Source organism: Oryx dammah, unplaced genomic scaffold (assembly GCF_014754425.2).
Source record: "Oryx dammah isolate SB20612 unplaced genomic scaffold, SCBI_Odam_1.1 HiC_scaffold_11229, whole genome shotgun sequence".
NCBI classification, from domain to species: domain Eukaryota; kingdom Metazoa; phylum Chordata; class Mammalia; order Artiodactyla; family Bovidae; genus Oryx; species Oryx dammah.
The window spans coordinates 3,232,685-3,251,645 of record NW_024080622.1 but is presented as its reverse complement, the minus strand read 5'-3'; the positions used below and the strand labels follow the sequence as shown (position 1 = coordinate 3,251,645).

The following is an 18,961-nucleotide window of genomic DNA, read 5'->3' as shown; positions in this document are numbered from 1 at the left end:
AAGAAAAATGCTTTTTTTTTTAACCTGATAAATGAAAGGTCTTTCTTCTTTCCTATCCTAACACTTTATATGCTTCCTCTTTTATATTCATGTGATTTGTCACATCTGACTAGATAAAAGAATATGATTTATATTCTATAAAAAGAAGGTATGTATAGGACTTCCCTGGCAGTCCAGTGGTTAAGACTTCACCTTCCAATGGAAGGGGGTGTGGGTTTGATCCCTGGTGGGGGTTTCCTTGTAGCTCAGTTGGTAAAGAATCTGCCTGCAATGCAGGAGACCTGGGTTCAATTCCTGGGTCAGGAAGATCCCCTGGAGAAGGAAATGGCAACCCACTCCAGTATTCTTGCCTGGAGAATCCCATAGACAGAGGAGCCTGGCAGGCTACAGTCCATTGGGTTGCAAGAGTCAGACATGACTTAGCAACTAAATCTCCTCCTCCTCCTCAGGGAGCTAAGATCCCACATGCCTCTAGGACAAAAAAAAAAAACATGAAACAGAAGCAATATTGTAACAAATTCAATAAAGACTTTAAAAATGGTCCACTTTAAAAAAAGAACAATTCTAGTATTATGTTATTCTCAAAGCAACCTGACCCCCAAATTGGCAGTTACTCATCTGATTCCCTGAATTAATTTTATCTTCTTCTCTGTGTTTCTAAGTTTTTATAAAATTTCTTAACATTACAATCAGACTGTAAGGAAAACCACACATTATAAATTAGGTATTGAAACTATTAACAGCACTCTGATTTTATATCTGCAGAAGAGACAAAAAATTAAGCTGCTGTTTAACATACTGTGAATCATAGACATTACAGAAAACAGGAAAAAAAATTTTTAATGTATTATTTTAAATTCAATTATGTCTGCTATGATTTTCAGTAATACCAACTCACACAGTTTTGTTAATCTCCTTAATTGGACGTGCATTTCTATTTCTAACCATTATCTAAACATGTTTCACAGTATTCACAGCCATCTAGGTTTAGATTTTAGAAGGGCAATAAAGCAATTAGCACAAACATCCTTATGTTTATATTGAAAGGCAGGAAAACCTAACAGGAAATCTGCCACTTTTGGCTGACTTGACTCAAATTTTAGTGATATCTGAGGATTTGGTTCAGCTTCATTACTTAACAAGCAAGTTCTTTAGATTCCTGTATAATAAATATGTCAAGATTTACTACATTGAGCCAAGTGGTTTGTTTCAGAGTTTCCTGTAATTAAAGCTGATTGCTTGCTTCAAGGACAACTACTTTTTAAATTTCATATATTTCATTTTCTGTATCCTATATTATTCTGTTTCTTCATCATTCTTTAGTCATCTGTTGCTAATCCAGCATGACAGAACTTCTTTATGCCACACACTGTAATGGCGTATTAGAAAAAATGTGCACAGCCTCACTTATTTACCTGTGTATTCTTTTTTAATGTGTTAATTACATTCCCCTTGATCATTTGAAAAACTTAGTTTGTTAATTTATATTCCCATAGTTTCTTCTTTTTCTTGGGGCTTCAACAGCTCCCATAGTGAATCTCTTTAAAAAAGTGGTCTCCATCTACATTAGTCATAGATTTTTAAAAAGATGGTAAAGTAAAAGATTCCTCAGAAGTCATCTACACAGTTTCTTTGTTTGAAAGATAAGGGAACAGAAATATAGTGAATTTAGGTGGCTTGTCCCAGATATTAGAAATAGGTACTAATAGAACTGGAAGTATAAAACCTAAAGCACCTAATCCACAATCTCTACTTCTTTTTCCAGTAGAGCAATTTCCTAAGCCTTTGGTGTCAAGTGGCTTAACTACTAGTAGAGAAGGGAAGGAAGTAGGAGAGTAACATCAAGCATCGGTAATGTGATTGGTATAAATGACCTTTAGAGTCTTTTTCAGTCCAGAGTCTGCTTTTGATGAGTAGCAGAATTGTTGTTATTTAGTTGCTTAGTCATGTCTGACTGCCAGGGTCCTCTGTCCATGGGATTTCCTGGCAAGAATGCTGCAGTGGGTTGCCATTTTCTTCTCTGGAGGATCTTTCAGACCCAGGGATCGAACCCAGGTCTCCTGCATTGGCAGGTGGGTTCTTGAGCCACCAGAGAAGCCCAAGTAGCAGAATAAGCCACCCCAAATATGCCTCTTTGGCATAAGGATTATTTTAAGCTATTTTTCCTGAGAATCAGCAGACACTGGAGGAGCTCTGAAAAGAGTAGAAGTTACCCTTTTGTGAAGAGAGTTTACATTTTTAAAGAAAATCTTCATTTGTAAAATGTCTCCCTCTATGTCTCCCTCTCTGTGCCAAGAGGAGAGTAAAAGTGAGAAGAGAGGGTGACTCTAAATAAGAATCATATTCAGTGGATAAGGCACTTTAAATCTTCATAGTGAATCTTACTGTTACCAAACTGAAATCGGGTCTCTTCACCTCATGTGCAGCAAAGCCAATCTTCTGACACCAAGTTATGGTGAGGGAAAGTGCAGGGTGCCAAGCAAGCAGCATGGGCAGCTGATTCTCAAAAGGCAGGAACTCCCTGGTGGCTTTCAGCCAAGGTTTTTTAAAGGCAACATAAATGATGAGGGTCACAGGGTGCATGATCAACTCATGCATGTTTTTCTGATTGGTTAGTGGTGAAATAGTAGGTTGATGTTTTGGGAATCTCAATCATCAATCTGGTTTCAGCCAGTCTGGGGTCAGCCAGAATGCTGGTGGTCATTATGTAGTCAACATCTTCTACTTGGTGAAAGGGGTGTTAGTTTCTGCAGAAAAACTCAAAGATATGCATCAGATTGTTATCTGTATCCCTTCAGGAGGAACTAGGAGTCCTGTGACTCTATTGTTCAAGCTATTATTACTTTTCTTGCTTGATTGCTTTCTTTGTTTCTGCATTTTCTATTTCTCTAATCATTAACTGTTTAAGTCTGTTCTTTGGAACTCAGGGAAGGCCTAGTAGACACAAGGCTTTTCTATAAAAAAGAAGTGGGAGACATGGAGGGGCTTGTACCTAGGAGGGCCTGGCAGAGTTTGGTTTCATTACCCTTAATTGTACTTTTACTGGTATCTTTCCATAACCAGTTTCCCAACAATCCCCACATCTCTCAATTGTCTTTAGCTGAAAATGGTGGTAACTTGGGCCATCTCAAGGAATTTACTCATTTATCCTGATTATCTCCCATATATACATGAAGTATTCTTGTTGATAAACTTCTGTTTGTTTTTCTTTTGTTAATTTGTCTTTGGTTACAAGGGGATCTCAGCCAAGAGCTCAGAAGGGTAAAGAATTTTTTTCCTCTTCCACAGTTTCTACAAAATATTCTGGCAAGAGATCATGAAATACTTAGAGACGCCACAGTTTCTCCCTATAGCATAAGAAACTTACAGGCATTAAATATTCCTACTATTGACTCACTGCCCTAAGTACTCTATATATTTATGAGGAAAAGCTGCCTGAATAGACTGAGTAATGTAAATCTGGAAAAGACTGAGGGCAGAAAGAGAGGAGGGCATCAGAGGATGAGATGGCTTGATGTCATCACAATGCAATGGACATGAACTTGGGCAGACTCCAGGAGATGGAGAGGGACAGGGAAGCCTGGCATGCTATAGTCCATGGGGTTGCAAAGAGTCAGACACAACGAGGCAACTGCCCTCTAGCATCAAAATTTGTAATTACATTAATATACACTGTATACTCAGAGCTAGAGGGAAAAGTGTTTTTCCATATATATATGTGTGTGTAATAATAGATTCCTACAGAAGAATAACACAAATATATAATCAGAAGTTAAACATTTACATATATTTGATAATAAATTCATAATTAGTAAAAATGCCAAAATAGTCTTAGAAACACCAACTAAAGTATATCAGGAAGTATATGTTTCCCATTTTGTTCTTTTTCAAAACTGTATTGACTGTTCTGATTCCCTTAAATTCCTGTGTAAATACTAGGATTGTTTTGTCAATTTCTTTTGTAAAAATTAGGTGGCATTTTGCTAAGGATGGCATTGAATCTGCAGATCAGTTTGGGGAGTAGTGCCATCTTAACGAAAACTCTTCTGTTCTATGAAAAAATGGATAACGATCCATGAATCATTTATCTGATCTTTGAATAAATGGACATCTTCCCATTTATTAGACCTACTTTCATTTTTTCAACAATCTTTTGTAGTTTTCAGAGTATAAGTTTTCACTTATTTTGTTAAACTTATTCCTAAGTATTCTTTTTGATGGGAATATAAATGAAATATTTTCTTAATTTCATTTTGTAACCAAACCCAGATTTGGCTGCTTGCCTCTCACATGCCAGTAATTCAAGAGACAAGTGTCATTAGAAAAGAAAGTGCTTTAATCAGAAAGCTTGGAGGAATTCCCTGGCATTCCAGAGGTTAGGACTCCATGCTTTCACTGCCGAGGGCCTGGGTTTGATCCCTGCTGAGAGAACTAAGATCCTGCAAGCCACCTGGTATGGCCAAAATAATATAATAATAATGAAGGAGAGTCTTCTCTTGTGTTGTTGGAAGAGGGTATTTGCTACAACCAGTGCCTTCTCTTGCAGAACTCTAGTAGCCTTTGCCCTGCTTCATTCTGTACTCCAAGACCAAATTTGCCTGTTATTCTTTTTTATCCAGCAAAAGAATCAACAGGTTAGACAAGCCACAATGTGCACTCAGGAGAGCATAAGTCAGATGTTCATTTCAATTGCTTATTTATTTCATTTCTATAATTAGTTCTTTTACGATTAGAGGGGAACAGAAATGGGCAAACACGAAAGGAGCAAAGAGCTACTTTCAATTTTTGGATTGTTCATTGCATAGAAATAAATTTATTTTTGTATATTGATCTTATGCACTGCAACGTTTCTGAACTGATTTATTAATTCTAATTTTTAGTAGATTCCTTAGAAAAGTCTATAAACTGTATTATGCAACTACAATTAAAAAAAAAAGTTTTACTTTTTCCTTTCCAACATGAATGGTTTTTCTTTTTCTTCCATAATTTCCATGGTTAGAACCTCCAGTGCACCATAGTATAGAAATGACAAAAGCAGAAATCCTTGTATTTGTTCCTGATCTTAGGGGGAAAGTAGTTAGTCTCTCACCAGGAAGGATGACATTAGTGGCAGCTTTTTCATAGATGCCCTTTATCAGGTTGAAGAAATTCCTTTCTGTTTCTAGTATGCTAAATGTTTTTTATCATGAATGTTGGATTTTATCAAATGTCTTTTCTGTGTCTTTTATAATGATCATGTCATTTTTATCCTTTATTCTATTAAGATGGTATAGCCATAAGCAAAATAATGTCCCCTCCCAAATACGTCCATGTTCTGATGGTTAGAACCTACAAATATACTGATCTTACAATAGGAAGATGATCCTGAGTTACCCACATCGGCCCAATGCAATCATTGTTGTTCAGTTGCTAAGTCATGTCCAACTCTTTGCCATGCCATCGACTGCAGCACACCAAATTCCCTGTCCTTCACTATCTCCCGGAGTTTACTCAAATTCATGTCCATTGAGTTGGTGATGACATCAAACCATCTGGTCCTCTGTCAACCCCTTCTCCTCTCGCCTTCAATCTTTCCCAACATCAGAATCTTTTCCAATGGGTCAGCTCCTCCTATCACGTGGCCAGAGTATTGGAGCTTTGGCTTCAGCCTCAATCCTTCCAATGAATATTCAGGATTGATTTCCTATTGGATTGACTGGTTTGATCTCTCTTGCTGTCCAAAGGACTCTCAGGAGTCTTCTCTAGCACCACAATTTGAAAGCAACAAATCTTCAGCAATCAGCTCTCTTTATGGTCCAACTCTCACAACCATACATGTTGTTGTTTTTCAGTCACTCAGTCATGTCCAATTCTTTGCAACCCCATGGACTGTAGCATGCCAGGCTTCCCTGTCTTTCACTGTCTCCCAGAGTTTGCTCAGATTCATGTCCATTGAGTTGGTGATGCCATCCAACCATCTCATCCTCTCTCACTCTCTTCTACTCCTGCCTTCAATCTTTCCCAGCATCAGGGTCTTTTCTAGTGAGTTGGCTTTTCCCATCAGGTGGCCAAAGTGTTGGAGCTTCAGCTTTAGCATCAGTCCTTCCCATTCAAGGTTGATTTTGTTCAGGAATGACTGGTTTGATCTCCTTACAGTCCAAGAGACTCTCAAGCGTCTTCTCCAGCACCACAGTTCGAAAGCATCAATTCTTTGGAGATCAGCCTTCTTTATGGTCCACCTCTCACATCTGTACATGACTCCTGGAAAAACCATAGCTTTGACTATATGGACCTTTGTTGGCAAGGTGAAGTCTCTGGTTTTTAATATGCTGTCTAGGTTTGTCATCGCTTTCCTTCCACAGAGCAAGTGTCTTTTAATGTCATGGCTGCAGTCACTGTCCACAGTGATTTTGGAGCCTGAGAAAGTAAAATCTGCCACTGCTTCCACTTTTCCCCTTCTATTTGCTATGAAGTGATAGGATCAGATGCCATGATCTTAGTTTTTCTCAATGTTGAGTTTCAAGCCAACTTTTTCACTCTCCTCTTTCATGTTCATCAAGAGGCACCATAGTTCCTGTTTATTTTCTGACATTAAAGTGGTATCATCTGCATATCTGAGGTTATTGATATTTCCCCCAGCAAGCTTGATTCCAGCATTTTACATGAGGTACTTTGCATAGAAGTTAAATAAGCAAGGAGACAATATACAACTTTGGCATACCACTTTCCCAATTTTTAACCAATTATTTGATGTCAGTTCTAACTGTGGCTTCTTGACTCATACAGGTTTCACAGGAGGCAGGTAAGGTGAGTTGGTATTCCAATGTCTTTAAGAATTTTCCACAGTTTGTTGTGATCCACACAACCAAAGACTTTAACATAGTCAATGAAGCAGAAGTAGATGTCTTTTCTGGAATTCCCTTGTTTTCTCCATGATCCAATGAATGTTGGCAGTTTGATCTCTGGTTCCTCTCCCTTTTCTAAACCCAGCTTGTATATCTAACAATTCTTAGTTCATGTAGTGCTGAAGCCTAGCTTGATGGATTTAGAGCATAACCTTGCTAGGATGTGAAATGATTGCAATTATATGGTAGTTTGAACATTCTTTGGCATTGCCCTTCTTTGATATTGGAATGAAAACTGACCTGTTCCAATTTCTGTGGCCCCTGCTGATTTTTCCAAACTTGCTGATATATTAAGTGCAGTGCTTTAACAGCATCATCTTTTAGGATTTTAAATAATTCAGCTGGAATTCCATCACTTCCACTATCTTTCTTCATATTAACAGTAATGCTTTCTAGTGAAAGTTGCTCAGTCATGTCTAACTCTTTGTGATCCCATGGAATTCTCCAGGCCAGAATACTGGAGTGGGCAGCCTTTCCCTTCTCTGGGGAGTCTTCCCAACCCAGGGGTTGAAGGCAGGTTTCCCACATTGCAGGTGGATTCTTTACCAGCTGAGCTACAGGGAAGCCCAAGAATACTGGAGTGGGTAGCCTATCCCTTCTCCAGCCAATTGTCCCAACCCAGGAATTGAACTGGGGTTTCCTGCATTGCAGGTGGATTCTTTACCAGGTGAGCTATCAGGGAAGCCCTCTAAAGGTTTGGCCTGCTTTAATTTAAGGTTCCAATTCTCACATAATCCAGTGAATACATCCCATTCACTAGCTAACGAGCAATAGGGTGAATCTTCCCACCTAGGGATAAAAACTTCATCAACCTTAATCTCTTTTTTTCTTAAAGAGTGGCATTTTGTCTCACAAATCCTGCTCACAGCACCAATTAATGTTTTGCCTAGAGTTTTCACTTTCATCTCAGGTTCAAAGGATTTGTTAACAAAATAAGCCACTCATTATATACAAATAAATAATAGATATTTATTAGAGAACTATCTACCTTACTTTCAATATAATAACATTAAAAGAAAAGAGAAATAAAAAGAGCAGCGAGTACATCACCAGATTGGGTTTTAACCAACATCCGGACTTAAACAGTGCTGGAAAGTCCCGTGTCACAGCACATCTGGAGTCCCAGTTGGGAAAGGGTCCCAGGCAGCACATCTGCTCCATGGGTGAGACTTCCAATGCTTCCTAATGCCCACTTGACTTCATGCTCCAGAATGTCTGGCTCTAGCTGAGTGCTCACACCACTGTGGCTATCTGGGTCTTTAAGGCCTTTCTTGTACAGTTCTTCTGTGTATCCTTGCCACCTCTTCTTAATCTCTTCTTCTTCTGTTAGGTCCTTACCATTTCTGTCCTTTATCGTGTCCATCCTTGCATGAAATATTCCCTTGATATCTCCAATTTTCTTGAAGAGATCTCTAGTCTTTCTCATTCTATTGTTTTCCTCTGTTTCTTTGCATTATTCATTTAAGAAGGCCTTCTTAATTCTTCCTTGCTATTCCCTGGAATTCTGCATTCAGTTGGGTATATTTTCCCCTTTCTTCCTTACCTTTCACTTCTCTTCTTTCCTCAGCTATTTGTAAAGCCTCCTCAAACAACCACTTTGCTTTCTTGGATTTCTTTTCCTTTGGGATGGTTTTGGTCACTGCCTCCTGTTCAGTGTTACAAACTTCTGTCCATAGTTCTTGAGGCACTCTGTCTTATCAGATCTAACCCCTTGAATCTATCTGTCACCTCACTGTATAAGGGATTCGATTTGGGTCATACCTGAATGGCCTAGTGGTTTTCCCTACTTTCTTCAATTTAAGCCTGAATTTTTCAATAAGGAGCTCATGATATGAGCCACAATCAGCTCCAGGTCTTCTTTTTACTGACTGTATAGAGCTTCTCCATCTGTGGCTGCAAAGAACATAATCAATTTGATTTCAGTATTGACCACCTGGTGATGTCCATGTATAGAGTCATCTCTTGTGTTGTTGGAAAAGGGTGTTTGCTATGATCAGTGTGTTTTCTTGACAAAACTCTGTTAGCTTCTGTCCTGCTTCATTTTGTACTCCAAAGCCAAACTTGCCTGTTACTCCAAGTATCTCTTGACTTCCTACTTTTGTATTTCAGTCCCCAAGGATAAAAAGGACATCTTTTTTGGTGTTCTAGAAGGTATTGTAGGTCTTCATAGAACCAGTCAACTTCAGTTTCTTCAGCATCAGTGTTTGGGCATAGACTTGGATTACTCTGATGTTGAATGGTTTGCCTTGGAAATGAACCAAGATCTTTCTGTCATTTTTGAGGATGCACCCAAGTACTGCATTGCGGACTCTTTTGTTGACTGTGAGAGCTACTCCACTTCTTCTAAGGGATTCTTGCCCACAGTAGTAGACATTATAGTTATCTGAATTAAATTTGCCCATTCCCATCCATTTTAGTTCACTGATTCCTAAGATGTCAGTGTTCACTCTTGCCATCTCCTTCGTGTCCACATCTAATTTACCTTGATTCATAGACCTTACGTTCCAGGTTCTCATGCAATATTGTTTTTTACATCGTCAGACTTTACTTTCACCACCAGATACATCCACAGGTGAGTGCTGCTCCTGTTTTGACCTAGCCGCTTCATTCTTTCTGGAGCTATTCGTAATTGCCCTCCACTCTTCCCCAGTAGCATATTGGACACTTTCCTACCTGGGGGGGCTTATCTTCTGGTGTCATATCTTTTTGCCTTTTCATACTGTCCATTGGGTTCTCCAGGCAAGAATATTGGAGTGGGTTGCCAACCCCTCCTCCTGTGGACCACGTTTTGTCAGAACTCTTCAGTATGACCCCTCTGTCTTGGGTGGCCCTGCAAGGCATGGCTCATAGGTTCAATGAGTTATGCAAGCCCCTGCCCCACGACAAGGCTGTGATCCATGAAGGGGTTCATTGTCTGTCACCTTGCCAATTCATATCATAGGATGCCTTGTCCAATGTAAAATATATTATGTGTTTTCACCTCAGTTTTCATGAATTTCCAATATATTCAAGTTTCCTTTAAGATATGATTAATTATAATAATATGTACACCAACATAATATCAACTTTTCGATAGAAAACTACTACCATAGGTATACATATCAATTATTAGTTGAATCTTACTTTCAGAATTGTTAAAAAAAATTGATATTGGCAAATATACATAAAATTTACTATTTTTAACCATTTTTAGGATAGAATTCAATGGATTTAAGTACATTCACATCATTGTGCAGCCATCACCATTAACTATCCCCAGAACTTCTTCCTCATCCCAAATAGAAACTTTTTACCCTTTAAACAATAACTCCGCATTATCCTTTCCCCCAGCCTCTGGCAACCTCTGTTCTATCTTCTGTCTTTATGAATTTGCCATTATAATCAGATTTTTTAATGTGACAATTAATGTGTCCTGTCACCACAATAAGACTGTCCGTGAAGGGGAAAATAGTGTACTACATTAATTAATTCCCAAATGTTAAGCTAACCTTACATTCCTAAGATAAATCCCAGCTGATCATGTCATATAATCCTTTTTCTGTGTTGCTAGATTTGGTTTGCTCTTGTCTTATTGAGGATCTTTGAATATATATTCATAAAAAATATTGACCTGTTGTTCTTTTTCTCTGTGTGTGTAATGTCTTTGTCTGGCTTTTGTGTAAAGGTAACACTGTCCTCATAGAATAAACTAGAAGGTGTTCCTCCCTCTCATATTATAGATAAGGTATAAACTTCTATACATAGTTTTGTTATAGTTGCTGTCTTTATCCATCCTTTTACTTTCAACCTATTTGAAATCTGCCATTAATCTAAATTTCCTGTAATAATAGACTTCTCTGTAATAACTAATGATACTTTTAAAACAATGAAAACTCCATTTGTTGTATTTTTAGGCACTTAACAAAATTAGCTGCCAATGTAAACCTTGATTTCACAACTATAATTTCTTGTTTCCAGACACTCTGTGGTTCTCTTTCTTGTACTAAATCTTAATGTTTGACTTATTTTTGTTTTACTTAAAATAAAATCTAGAAACTATATGTAGGGCCCTCTTTTTTTCCTTGTTGTTGCTTTTGTTTAGTCATGTCTGACTCAGCGACCCCATGGACTGCACCATGCCAGTCTTCCCTTTCCTTCACTAGCTCCCAGAATTTGCTCAAACTCATGTCCACTGAGTCGGTGATGCCATCCAACCATCTCATCCTCTGTTACCCTCTTCTCCTCCTGCCCTCAATCTTTCCCAGCATCAAGGTCTTTTCCAGTGAGTTGGCTCTTTGCATCAAATGACCAAAGTATTGGAGCTTCAGCTTCAGTATGTGTCCTTCCAATGAGTATTCAGGGTTGCTTTCCTTTAGGACTGACTGGTTTGATCTCCTTGCAGTCCAAGGGACTCACAAGAGTCTTCTTCAACACCACAGTTCAAAAGCATCAATTCTTCAGTACTCAGCCTTCTTCTTTATGATGCAACTCTCACATCCATACGTGACTACTGGAAAAACCATAGCTTTGACTACACAGACCTTTTGCGGCAAAGTGATGTCTCTGCTTTTTAATATGCTGTCTAGGTTTGTCAGCTTTTCTTCCAAGGAGCAAGTGTCTTTTCATTTCATGGCTGTAGTCATCTTCTGCAGTGATTTTGGAGCCCTCCCAAAATAAAGTCAGCCACTGTTTCCATTTCTCCCCCTTCTGTTTGCCATGAAGTGATGGGACCAGATACTATAGTCTTAGTTTTTCCAGTGTTAAGTTTCAAACCAGCTTTTTCACTCTCCTCTTTACCTTCATCAAGAGGCTCTTTAGTTCCTCTTCACTTTCTGCCATTAGGGTGGTGTCATCTGCATATCTGAGGTTATTGATATTTCTCCCAGCAATCTTGATTCCAGCTTGTGCTTCATCCAGCCCAGTTAAACAACCATGGTGACAGTATACAGCCTTGACATACTCCTTTACCAATTTTGAACCGGTCCATGTCTGGTTCTAACTGCTGCTTCTTGACCCACATACAGGTTTCCCAGGAGGCAGGTAAGGTGGTCTGGTATTCCCATCTCTTTAAGAATTTTCCACAGCTTGCTGTGATCCACACAGTCGAAGGATTTAGTATAGTCTCTTTAAGTCTGAGAACCACTAAGACTAGGTTGAAAGTGAAAGTGAAGTCGCTCAGTCGTGTCCGACTCTTTGCGACCCCATGGACTGTAGCCTACCAGGCTCCGCCGTCCATGAGACTTTCCAGGCAATAGTCCTGGAGTGGGCTGCCATTTCCTTCTCCAGAAGACTAAGTTAGAGATATGTTACACATACAACATAGATTGTTAATTGCTTTACAATGTTTTGTTGGTTTCTGCCAAACATCCAATCAACCAGCCATAGGTTTACATATGTCCCCTCCCTCTTAAGCCTCCCTCACACCTCCCACCCTATCCCACTCCTCTGGGTTGTCACAGAGCACTGCTTGAACTACCTATGTCATACAGCAAATTCCCACTGGCTATGGCAATGTATGTTTCAATGCTACTCTCTCAATTTGTCCCACCTTCTCCTTCCCCTGCTGTGTCCACAAGTCTGTTCTCTATGTCTGTGTCTCTATTGCTGCCCTGCAAATAGGTTCATCAGTGTCATTTTTCTAGATTCCATATATATGTGATAATATACAATATTTGTTTTTCTGACTTACTTACAGACTCTAGGTTCATTGACCTCACTAGAACCGACCAAATTCGTTCCTTTTTATGGCCGAAACTCCTGAATAATTTTTTAATTAATTTATTTTAATTGGAGGCTAACTATAATTTGATAGTGGTTTTTGCCATACATTGACATGAATCAGCCATGGGTGTATATGTGTCACCCATCCTGAACCCCTCTCCCACCTTCCTCCCAATCCCATCCCTCAGAGTTGTCCCAGTGCACTGGCTTTGAGTGCCGTTTCATGCATCGAACTTACTGGTCATCTATTTCACATATGGTCATATACACCTTTCAATGCTATTATCTCAAATTATCACACCCTTGCCTTCTCCCACAGAGTCCAAAAGTTTGTTCTTTACATCAGTGTATCTTTTGCTGTCTTGCTTATGGGATCATCATTACCATCTTTCTAAAATCCATATATATGCGTTAATATACTATATTGGTCTTTTCCTTTCTGACTTACTTTATTGTATAATAGGCTCCAATTTTATCCATCTCATTAGAACTGATTCAAATGCGTTCTTTTTAATAGCTGAGTAATACTCCATTGTGTATATATACCACAGCTTTCTTATCCATTCGTCTGCCAATAGACATCTAGGTTGCTTCCATGTCCTAGCTACTGTAAACAGTAGTTCAGTTCAGTTCAGTTCAGTCGCTCAGTCGTGTCTGACTCTTCGTCACACCATGAATTGCAGCACACCAGGCCTCCCTGTCCATCACCAACTCCCAGAGTTCACTCAAACTCACGTCCATCGAGTCGGTGATGCCATCCAGCCATCTCATCCTCTGTTGTCCCCTTCTCCTCCTGCCCCCAATCCCTCCCAGCATCAGAGTCTTTTCCAATGAGTTAACTCTTCGCATGGGGTGGCCAAAGTACTGGAGTTTCAGCTTTAGCATCATTCCTTCCAAAGAAATCTCAGGGCTGATCTCCTTCAGAATGGACTGGTTGGATCTCCTTGCAGTCCAAGGGACTCTCAAGAGTCTTCTCCAACACCACAATTCAAAAGCATCAATTCTTCAGCACTCAGCCTTCTTCACAGTCCAACTCACATCTATACATGACCACTGGAAAAACCATAGCCTTGACTAGGCGAACCTTAGTTGGCAAAGTAATGTCTCTGCTTTTGAATATGCTATCTAGGTTGGTCATAACTTTTCTTCCAAGGAGTAAGCGTCTTTTAACTTCATGGCTGCAGTCACCATCTGCAGTGATTTTGGAGCCCAAAAAAATAAAGTCTGACACTGTTTCCACTGTTTCCCCATCTATTTCCCATGAAGTGATGGGACCGGATGCCATTATCTTCGTTTTCTGAATGTTGAGCTTCAAGCCAACTTTTTCACTCTCCTCTTTTACTTTCATCAAGAGGCTTTTTAGTTGAGCTTTAAGCCAGCTTTTTCACTCTCCTCTTTCACTTTCATCAAGAGGCTTTTTAGCTTCTCTTCACTTTCTGCCACAAGAGTGGTATCTGCATATCTGAGGTTATTGATATTTCTCCCGGCAATCTTGATTCCAGCCTGTGCTTCTTCCAGCCCAGCGTTTTTCATGATGTACTCTGCACATAAGTTAAATAAGCAGGGTGACAATATACAGCCTTGACGTACTCCTTAAACAGTAGTGCGATGAACATTGACTCCAGTGTTCTCTTGGGGAGACCCCAATGTATCTCTTTCAATTCTGATTTCCTCATTGTGTATGCCCAGCTGTGTGATTGCTGGGTTGTATGGCAGTTCTATTTCCAGTTTTTTAAGGAATCTCCACACTATTCTCCATAGTGGCTGTACTAGTTTGCATACCCACCAACAGTGTAAGAAGGTTCCCTTTTCTTCACATCCTCTCCAGCATTTATCCTGAATAAATTTTAAAGTAATAAAATTGTAGCAGTATTTTTACATTAGAAGATATTATAAAACTGACTTTGTAAACGTAAACCATATTAAAATCACTCCTATATATTGTGATAACTGAAAACCATCTAAATGTCTATCATATACATTGGTTAAATTACAAGGAATTCATATGATAGTTATCTATTTAAAATCATGTTTTGTAAGTATATGACATGGAACATGTTCAACAGTTGGTTAAGTTGTCCTGTTCTGATAACTACTCTGGAGAAGGCAATGGCACCCCACTCCAGTACTCTTGCCTGGAAAATCCCATGGATGGAGGAGCCTGGTGGGCTGCAGTCCATGGGGTCGCTGAGAGTTGGACACGACTCAGTGACTTCACTTTCACTTTTCACTGTCATGCATTGGAGAAGGAAATGGCAACCCACTCCAGTGTTCTTGCCTGGAGAATCCTAGGGACGGCAGAGCCTGGTGAGCTGCCATCTATGGGATCGCACAGAGTTGGACACGACTGAAGTGACTTAGCAGTAACTACTCTCTCCCCTAACTTTTTTCAGCATTTTGCAGCTTCCCATGGTGTTTTACCATACCTGCTGGCTTTCTTGAATCATGCTTTCTTTAATCACTCCTTTGTAAATAGTCACTTCGTTAACCGCTGTTCAAACATGCTACTTTAGTGTGTCATCTAATTCCTGGCAGGACCCTGAGAAAGTTCAACCTTGTTACTCTCTGTTTGGTGTAGTTAAGATAAAATTACAGGACTTCCTTGGCAGTCTAGTGGATAAGAATCCAGCTGCCAAAGCAGGGGACATGGTTCAAACCCTGGTCAGGGAAGATCCCAGATGCTGCAGAGCAACTAAGCCCATGTACCACAACTACTGAGCCCATGCTCTAGGCCCTGTGAGCCGCAACTACTGAGCCCTTGTGCCTAGAGCCTGTGAGAAGCTACCACAAGGAGAAGCTCACTCACTGCAAAGAAGAGTAGCCCCCACTCACCACAATGAGAGAAAGCCTCTGAGCAACAATGAAGACCCAGCACAGCCAAAAAAAAAAAGATGAGCTTACCGAGAAAACAAGAAATGCCTGTTTTTTCCAAGTATTACTATGTTTACTGCAGCTGTGTTAGTCTCTCAGTCATGTCTGACTCTTTGCAACCCCACTGCCTATAACCCACCAGGCTTCTCTGTCCATGGAATTTTTCAGGCAGTACTGGAGTGGATTGCCATGCCCTCCTCTAGGAGATCTTCCCAGCCCAGGGATCAAACCCTGGTCTCCTACATTGCAGCCATATTCTTTACCATCTGAACTACCAGCAGAGAAGTCCAATAACAGTGATGACTACCATTAATTAAATGTATTTTTAGTTTATACTATGATTTGTATATCATCTAAGTCTTTTAACCCTATGAGGTATAATAGTCATCATCCCCAGTTTATACATGAGGATACATTCAATATCATCGATTACTGTGTATTAATATATTGTCATTGTTTTCTTTTGTAGATCATTCACGAGAAGTCTTGGAGCAATTAGTAGGCCCGAACAAACTAAAGCAAGTGACGTGGACTGTGTATTGAGGCTTACTGAAGCTTATCAAATCTATGATCTTCATACTACTTTCCCTGGAAACAACGGTCTCAGAAATTGGCTTTCCAATAGTATGATTTATGCTTTGAAGTTAACCTGGCTTTTATACATTTTAACAGTGCTTTTATTTCTATATATAAGTTCATTGATGAGTGAGTGTTCTTGAAATGCCAATTATAGCATGCCCTCTGATATATTGGGGGAGGGTATTGTTTTTTCCTTAAATAAGCATGTTTTAAGTTACCTGTTTCCCCTGGAAATTTCCTTCTCCTAACTAGATATTTGAGCTGCTATAAGAGATATTTATCACTGTGGATAAACAGGAGAATTCTAAGTTATTTGTAAAAGTATAGTTACCTTCCTAGCTGTTTTCTGGCTACTGCCTTCCAAAGTATTTAAATGTCCACTGGCCAAAAAGCAAAGCCTGAATATCAGGCCTGTATATTCTTCACAAAAAATTATTATTTCAATGAAACAAAGAAATGTAATAGTTTAATGTCATAATCTCGGATATCATACCTTAGACATTTAGTATATGAGTGATACTGAGGCCTTTGCCCAGTCACTTATTACATTGATTTTTATGGCTACTTTCCCCCAATACATGCTATTCATCTACAAACTTTCTTCCTTAAAAACTGCATTCAAGAATGTGTAAGAATGAGTAAATATGAAATAGCATCACAGAGGTTGTATCCTGAAGCTCTGCTGGTTTCACGTTGTAAAATAAACAGCAGAGGTCTTAAGTTTTCAAATGAAATGTATTACTGTCTATAATCACAAAATTCTCTGAAATATACCATGCTTAAACTACCCCCAAATTCACCATATTCCTTGTGCCGAAAGCCTTTGTCAGTGGGACCTTCTTAAAGACTTCCTATTTTTAACTGTGATACAGTGAATAACAGGGAAATTACGGTATAGTAGATTACTTGGACGTACGTAGAGGGACAGGTTTACATATTCAACTCTACTTCTTCTCCTTACTGTTAGCTACTTTATAAATGTGCTATGTTTTAGTGTATAGTGTATAATATAGTGTATTCCACTGCAGAGGTGGTACACATGTGTGTATGTATGAAATGGGTAAGGCCTGTTCCATCTAAGAAATTTCTCTAAGACAAATTCAGTAAGATTTAATATTGAACACCTAACCAAGTCACTACCCTTTTCCCCTTTTGAAGAAGCTAGTTTCAAGATCTAAAGTGTCAGATTTTGGGGGTCTATAAAGGACTTATCATCCTAAAGCAGCTTGTGGCTTGATCTTTTTTATATCACTGGTTGTATCAGCTATTTTTCAGCACCCTGCTTAAAAGTCTGGTCTCCCATCCCTATCCTACCTATAACTGTCACCCTTACCTGTCATTCTGAACTCTATTTTTCCCCTATCCATCTTTTACCATCTGACATCTTATTTTTTATTTATTATCTGTCTGTCCACCCTAGTATATAAGCTTCATGAAGACAGACATTATTTCTTTTTTCACTGCTGTATCTCCAGTACCTAGAACAGTGTCTGGTATATAATAAGCACCCAAATATTTGTTGAATAGATAGATAAGAAAATAAATAAAGGTAATACCCATACTTCAAGTTTCTGGTCTGTGACATGTACAGAGATTGGAAGTTATCACTCCTGTCCCCACAAGATAAAAGCTGAACAAACGAAAATCATGAAGCAGTACAACATTGTTTGAAAGTAGAGTTGTATTAGTTGTTGATGTACACTGCAAACTGCAAACTCAAGGGCAACCAGTAAAATAAATTTTAATAAATAATATTGATGTCCTAAGGGAGGGGAGATGAAACCATATAAAATGCTCAGTTACACCAGAAAAGGGGGCTTCCCTGGTGGCTCAGTGGTAAAGAATCCGCCTGCCAATGCAGGAGACACGAGCTTGATCTCTGGTGTGGGAAGATCTCACATGCCATGGAGCAGCTAAGCCAGTGCGCCTCAACTATTGAGTCTGTGCTCAGGAGTCCAAGAGCTGCAACTATGGAAGCTGATGCACCCTTGAGCCCATGCTCCACAAGAAGAGAAGTCATGGCAATGAGGAGCCCACACACCACAACTTGAGAAAGCCTATGCAGCAACAAAGAACCAGCACAGCCGAAAAACAAAAGAAGATAAAGGGGAATTCCCCAGTGGTCCAGTGGCTAAGGACTCTGCACTTTCACTGACAAGAGCCTGGGTTCCATTCCTGCTCCAGGAACTAAGATCCCACAAGACTTGCATTGCAGCCCCACCCCCACCCCCACCCTGCAAAAAAAGATAAAATCAGAAAAGGAAGAAAAAGTAGAACACAAAAAAGAAAGAATAAAGGCAAGGAATAGGAAACAACTATAAGGATGGTAGAAATTAATCCAACTATATCAATAATGTCTTTAAATGTTTAAATGTGAACAATCTATTTGTTATAAGGTTTTTTATTTATTTAAGGTTTTGGCTGTGGTGGGTCTTTGTTGCTGTATGCAGGCTTTTCTCTAGCTGTGATGAGTGCGGGCTACTCTGATACAGCGTTCAGGCTACTCTTGTTGCAGAGCACAGGCTCTAGTCACTTGAGCTTCAGTAGTTGCAGCAAGTGCACTCTAGAGCTCAGGCTTAGTGTTGTTGCATCACACAAATTTAGTTGCTGTGCAAAAGGTGCGTTATTCCCAGAGCACGGATCGAGCCAGTTTCTCCTGCATTGGCAGGATCTCTGAAGAAGATTTAGCTTCAGGGCCAGGAACCAGGCTTGATCACTCAAGAGCTTTTGTGCAGCACAGTTTTATTAAAGTATAAGAGGGGACAAAGAAAGCTTCTAACATGGACATCACAAGGGGAATGAACAGCACCCCACTTGCTACTCTTAGCAAGGGAGCTATATACTTTTTAATTGGGTACAACAACAAATCAAAAGAATGTCTCACGGTTACAAAGATCTTACTAGATCCACTCCCACAATTTACATTT

At 39.4% G+C, this 18,961-nt stretch overlaps 1 protein-coding gene across 2 annotated transcripts in view; it reads left to right on the top strand.

Annotated features, from left to right (window-relative positions):
- LOC120861160 (protein AMN1 homolog) overlaps positions 1-17,255 on the top strand; it is a 76,165-nt gene extending 58,910 nt beyond the window's left edge. For both annotated transcript variants that reach the window (XM_040236808.1, XM_040236807.1), the window contains exon 7: positions 15,925-17,255. In XM_040236808.1, coding sequence (XP_040092742.1) covers positions 15,925-15,998 — 74 coding nt within the window. In that variant the 3' untranslated portion in view covers positions 15,999-17,255. The remainder of the gene's footprint in view (positions 1-15,924) is intronic.
- Positions 17,256-18,961: the final 1,706 nt, after the last annotated feature.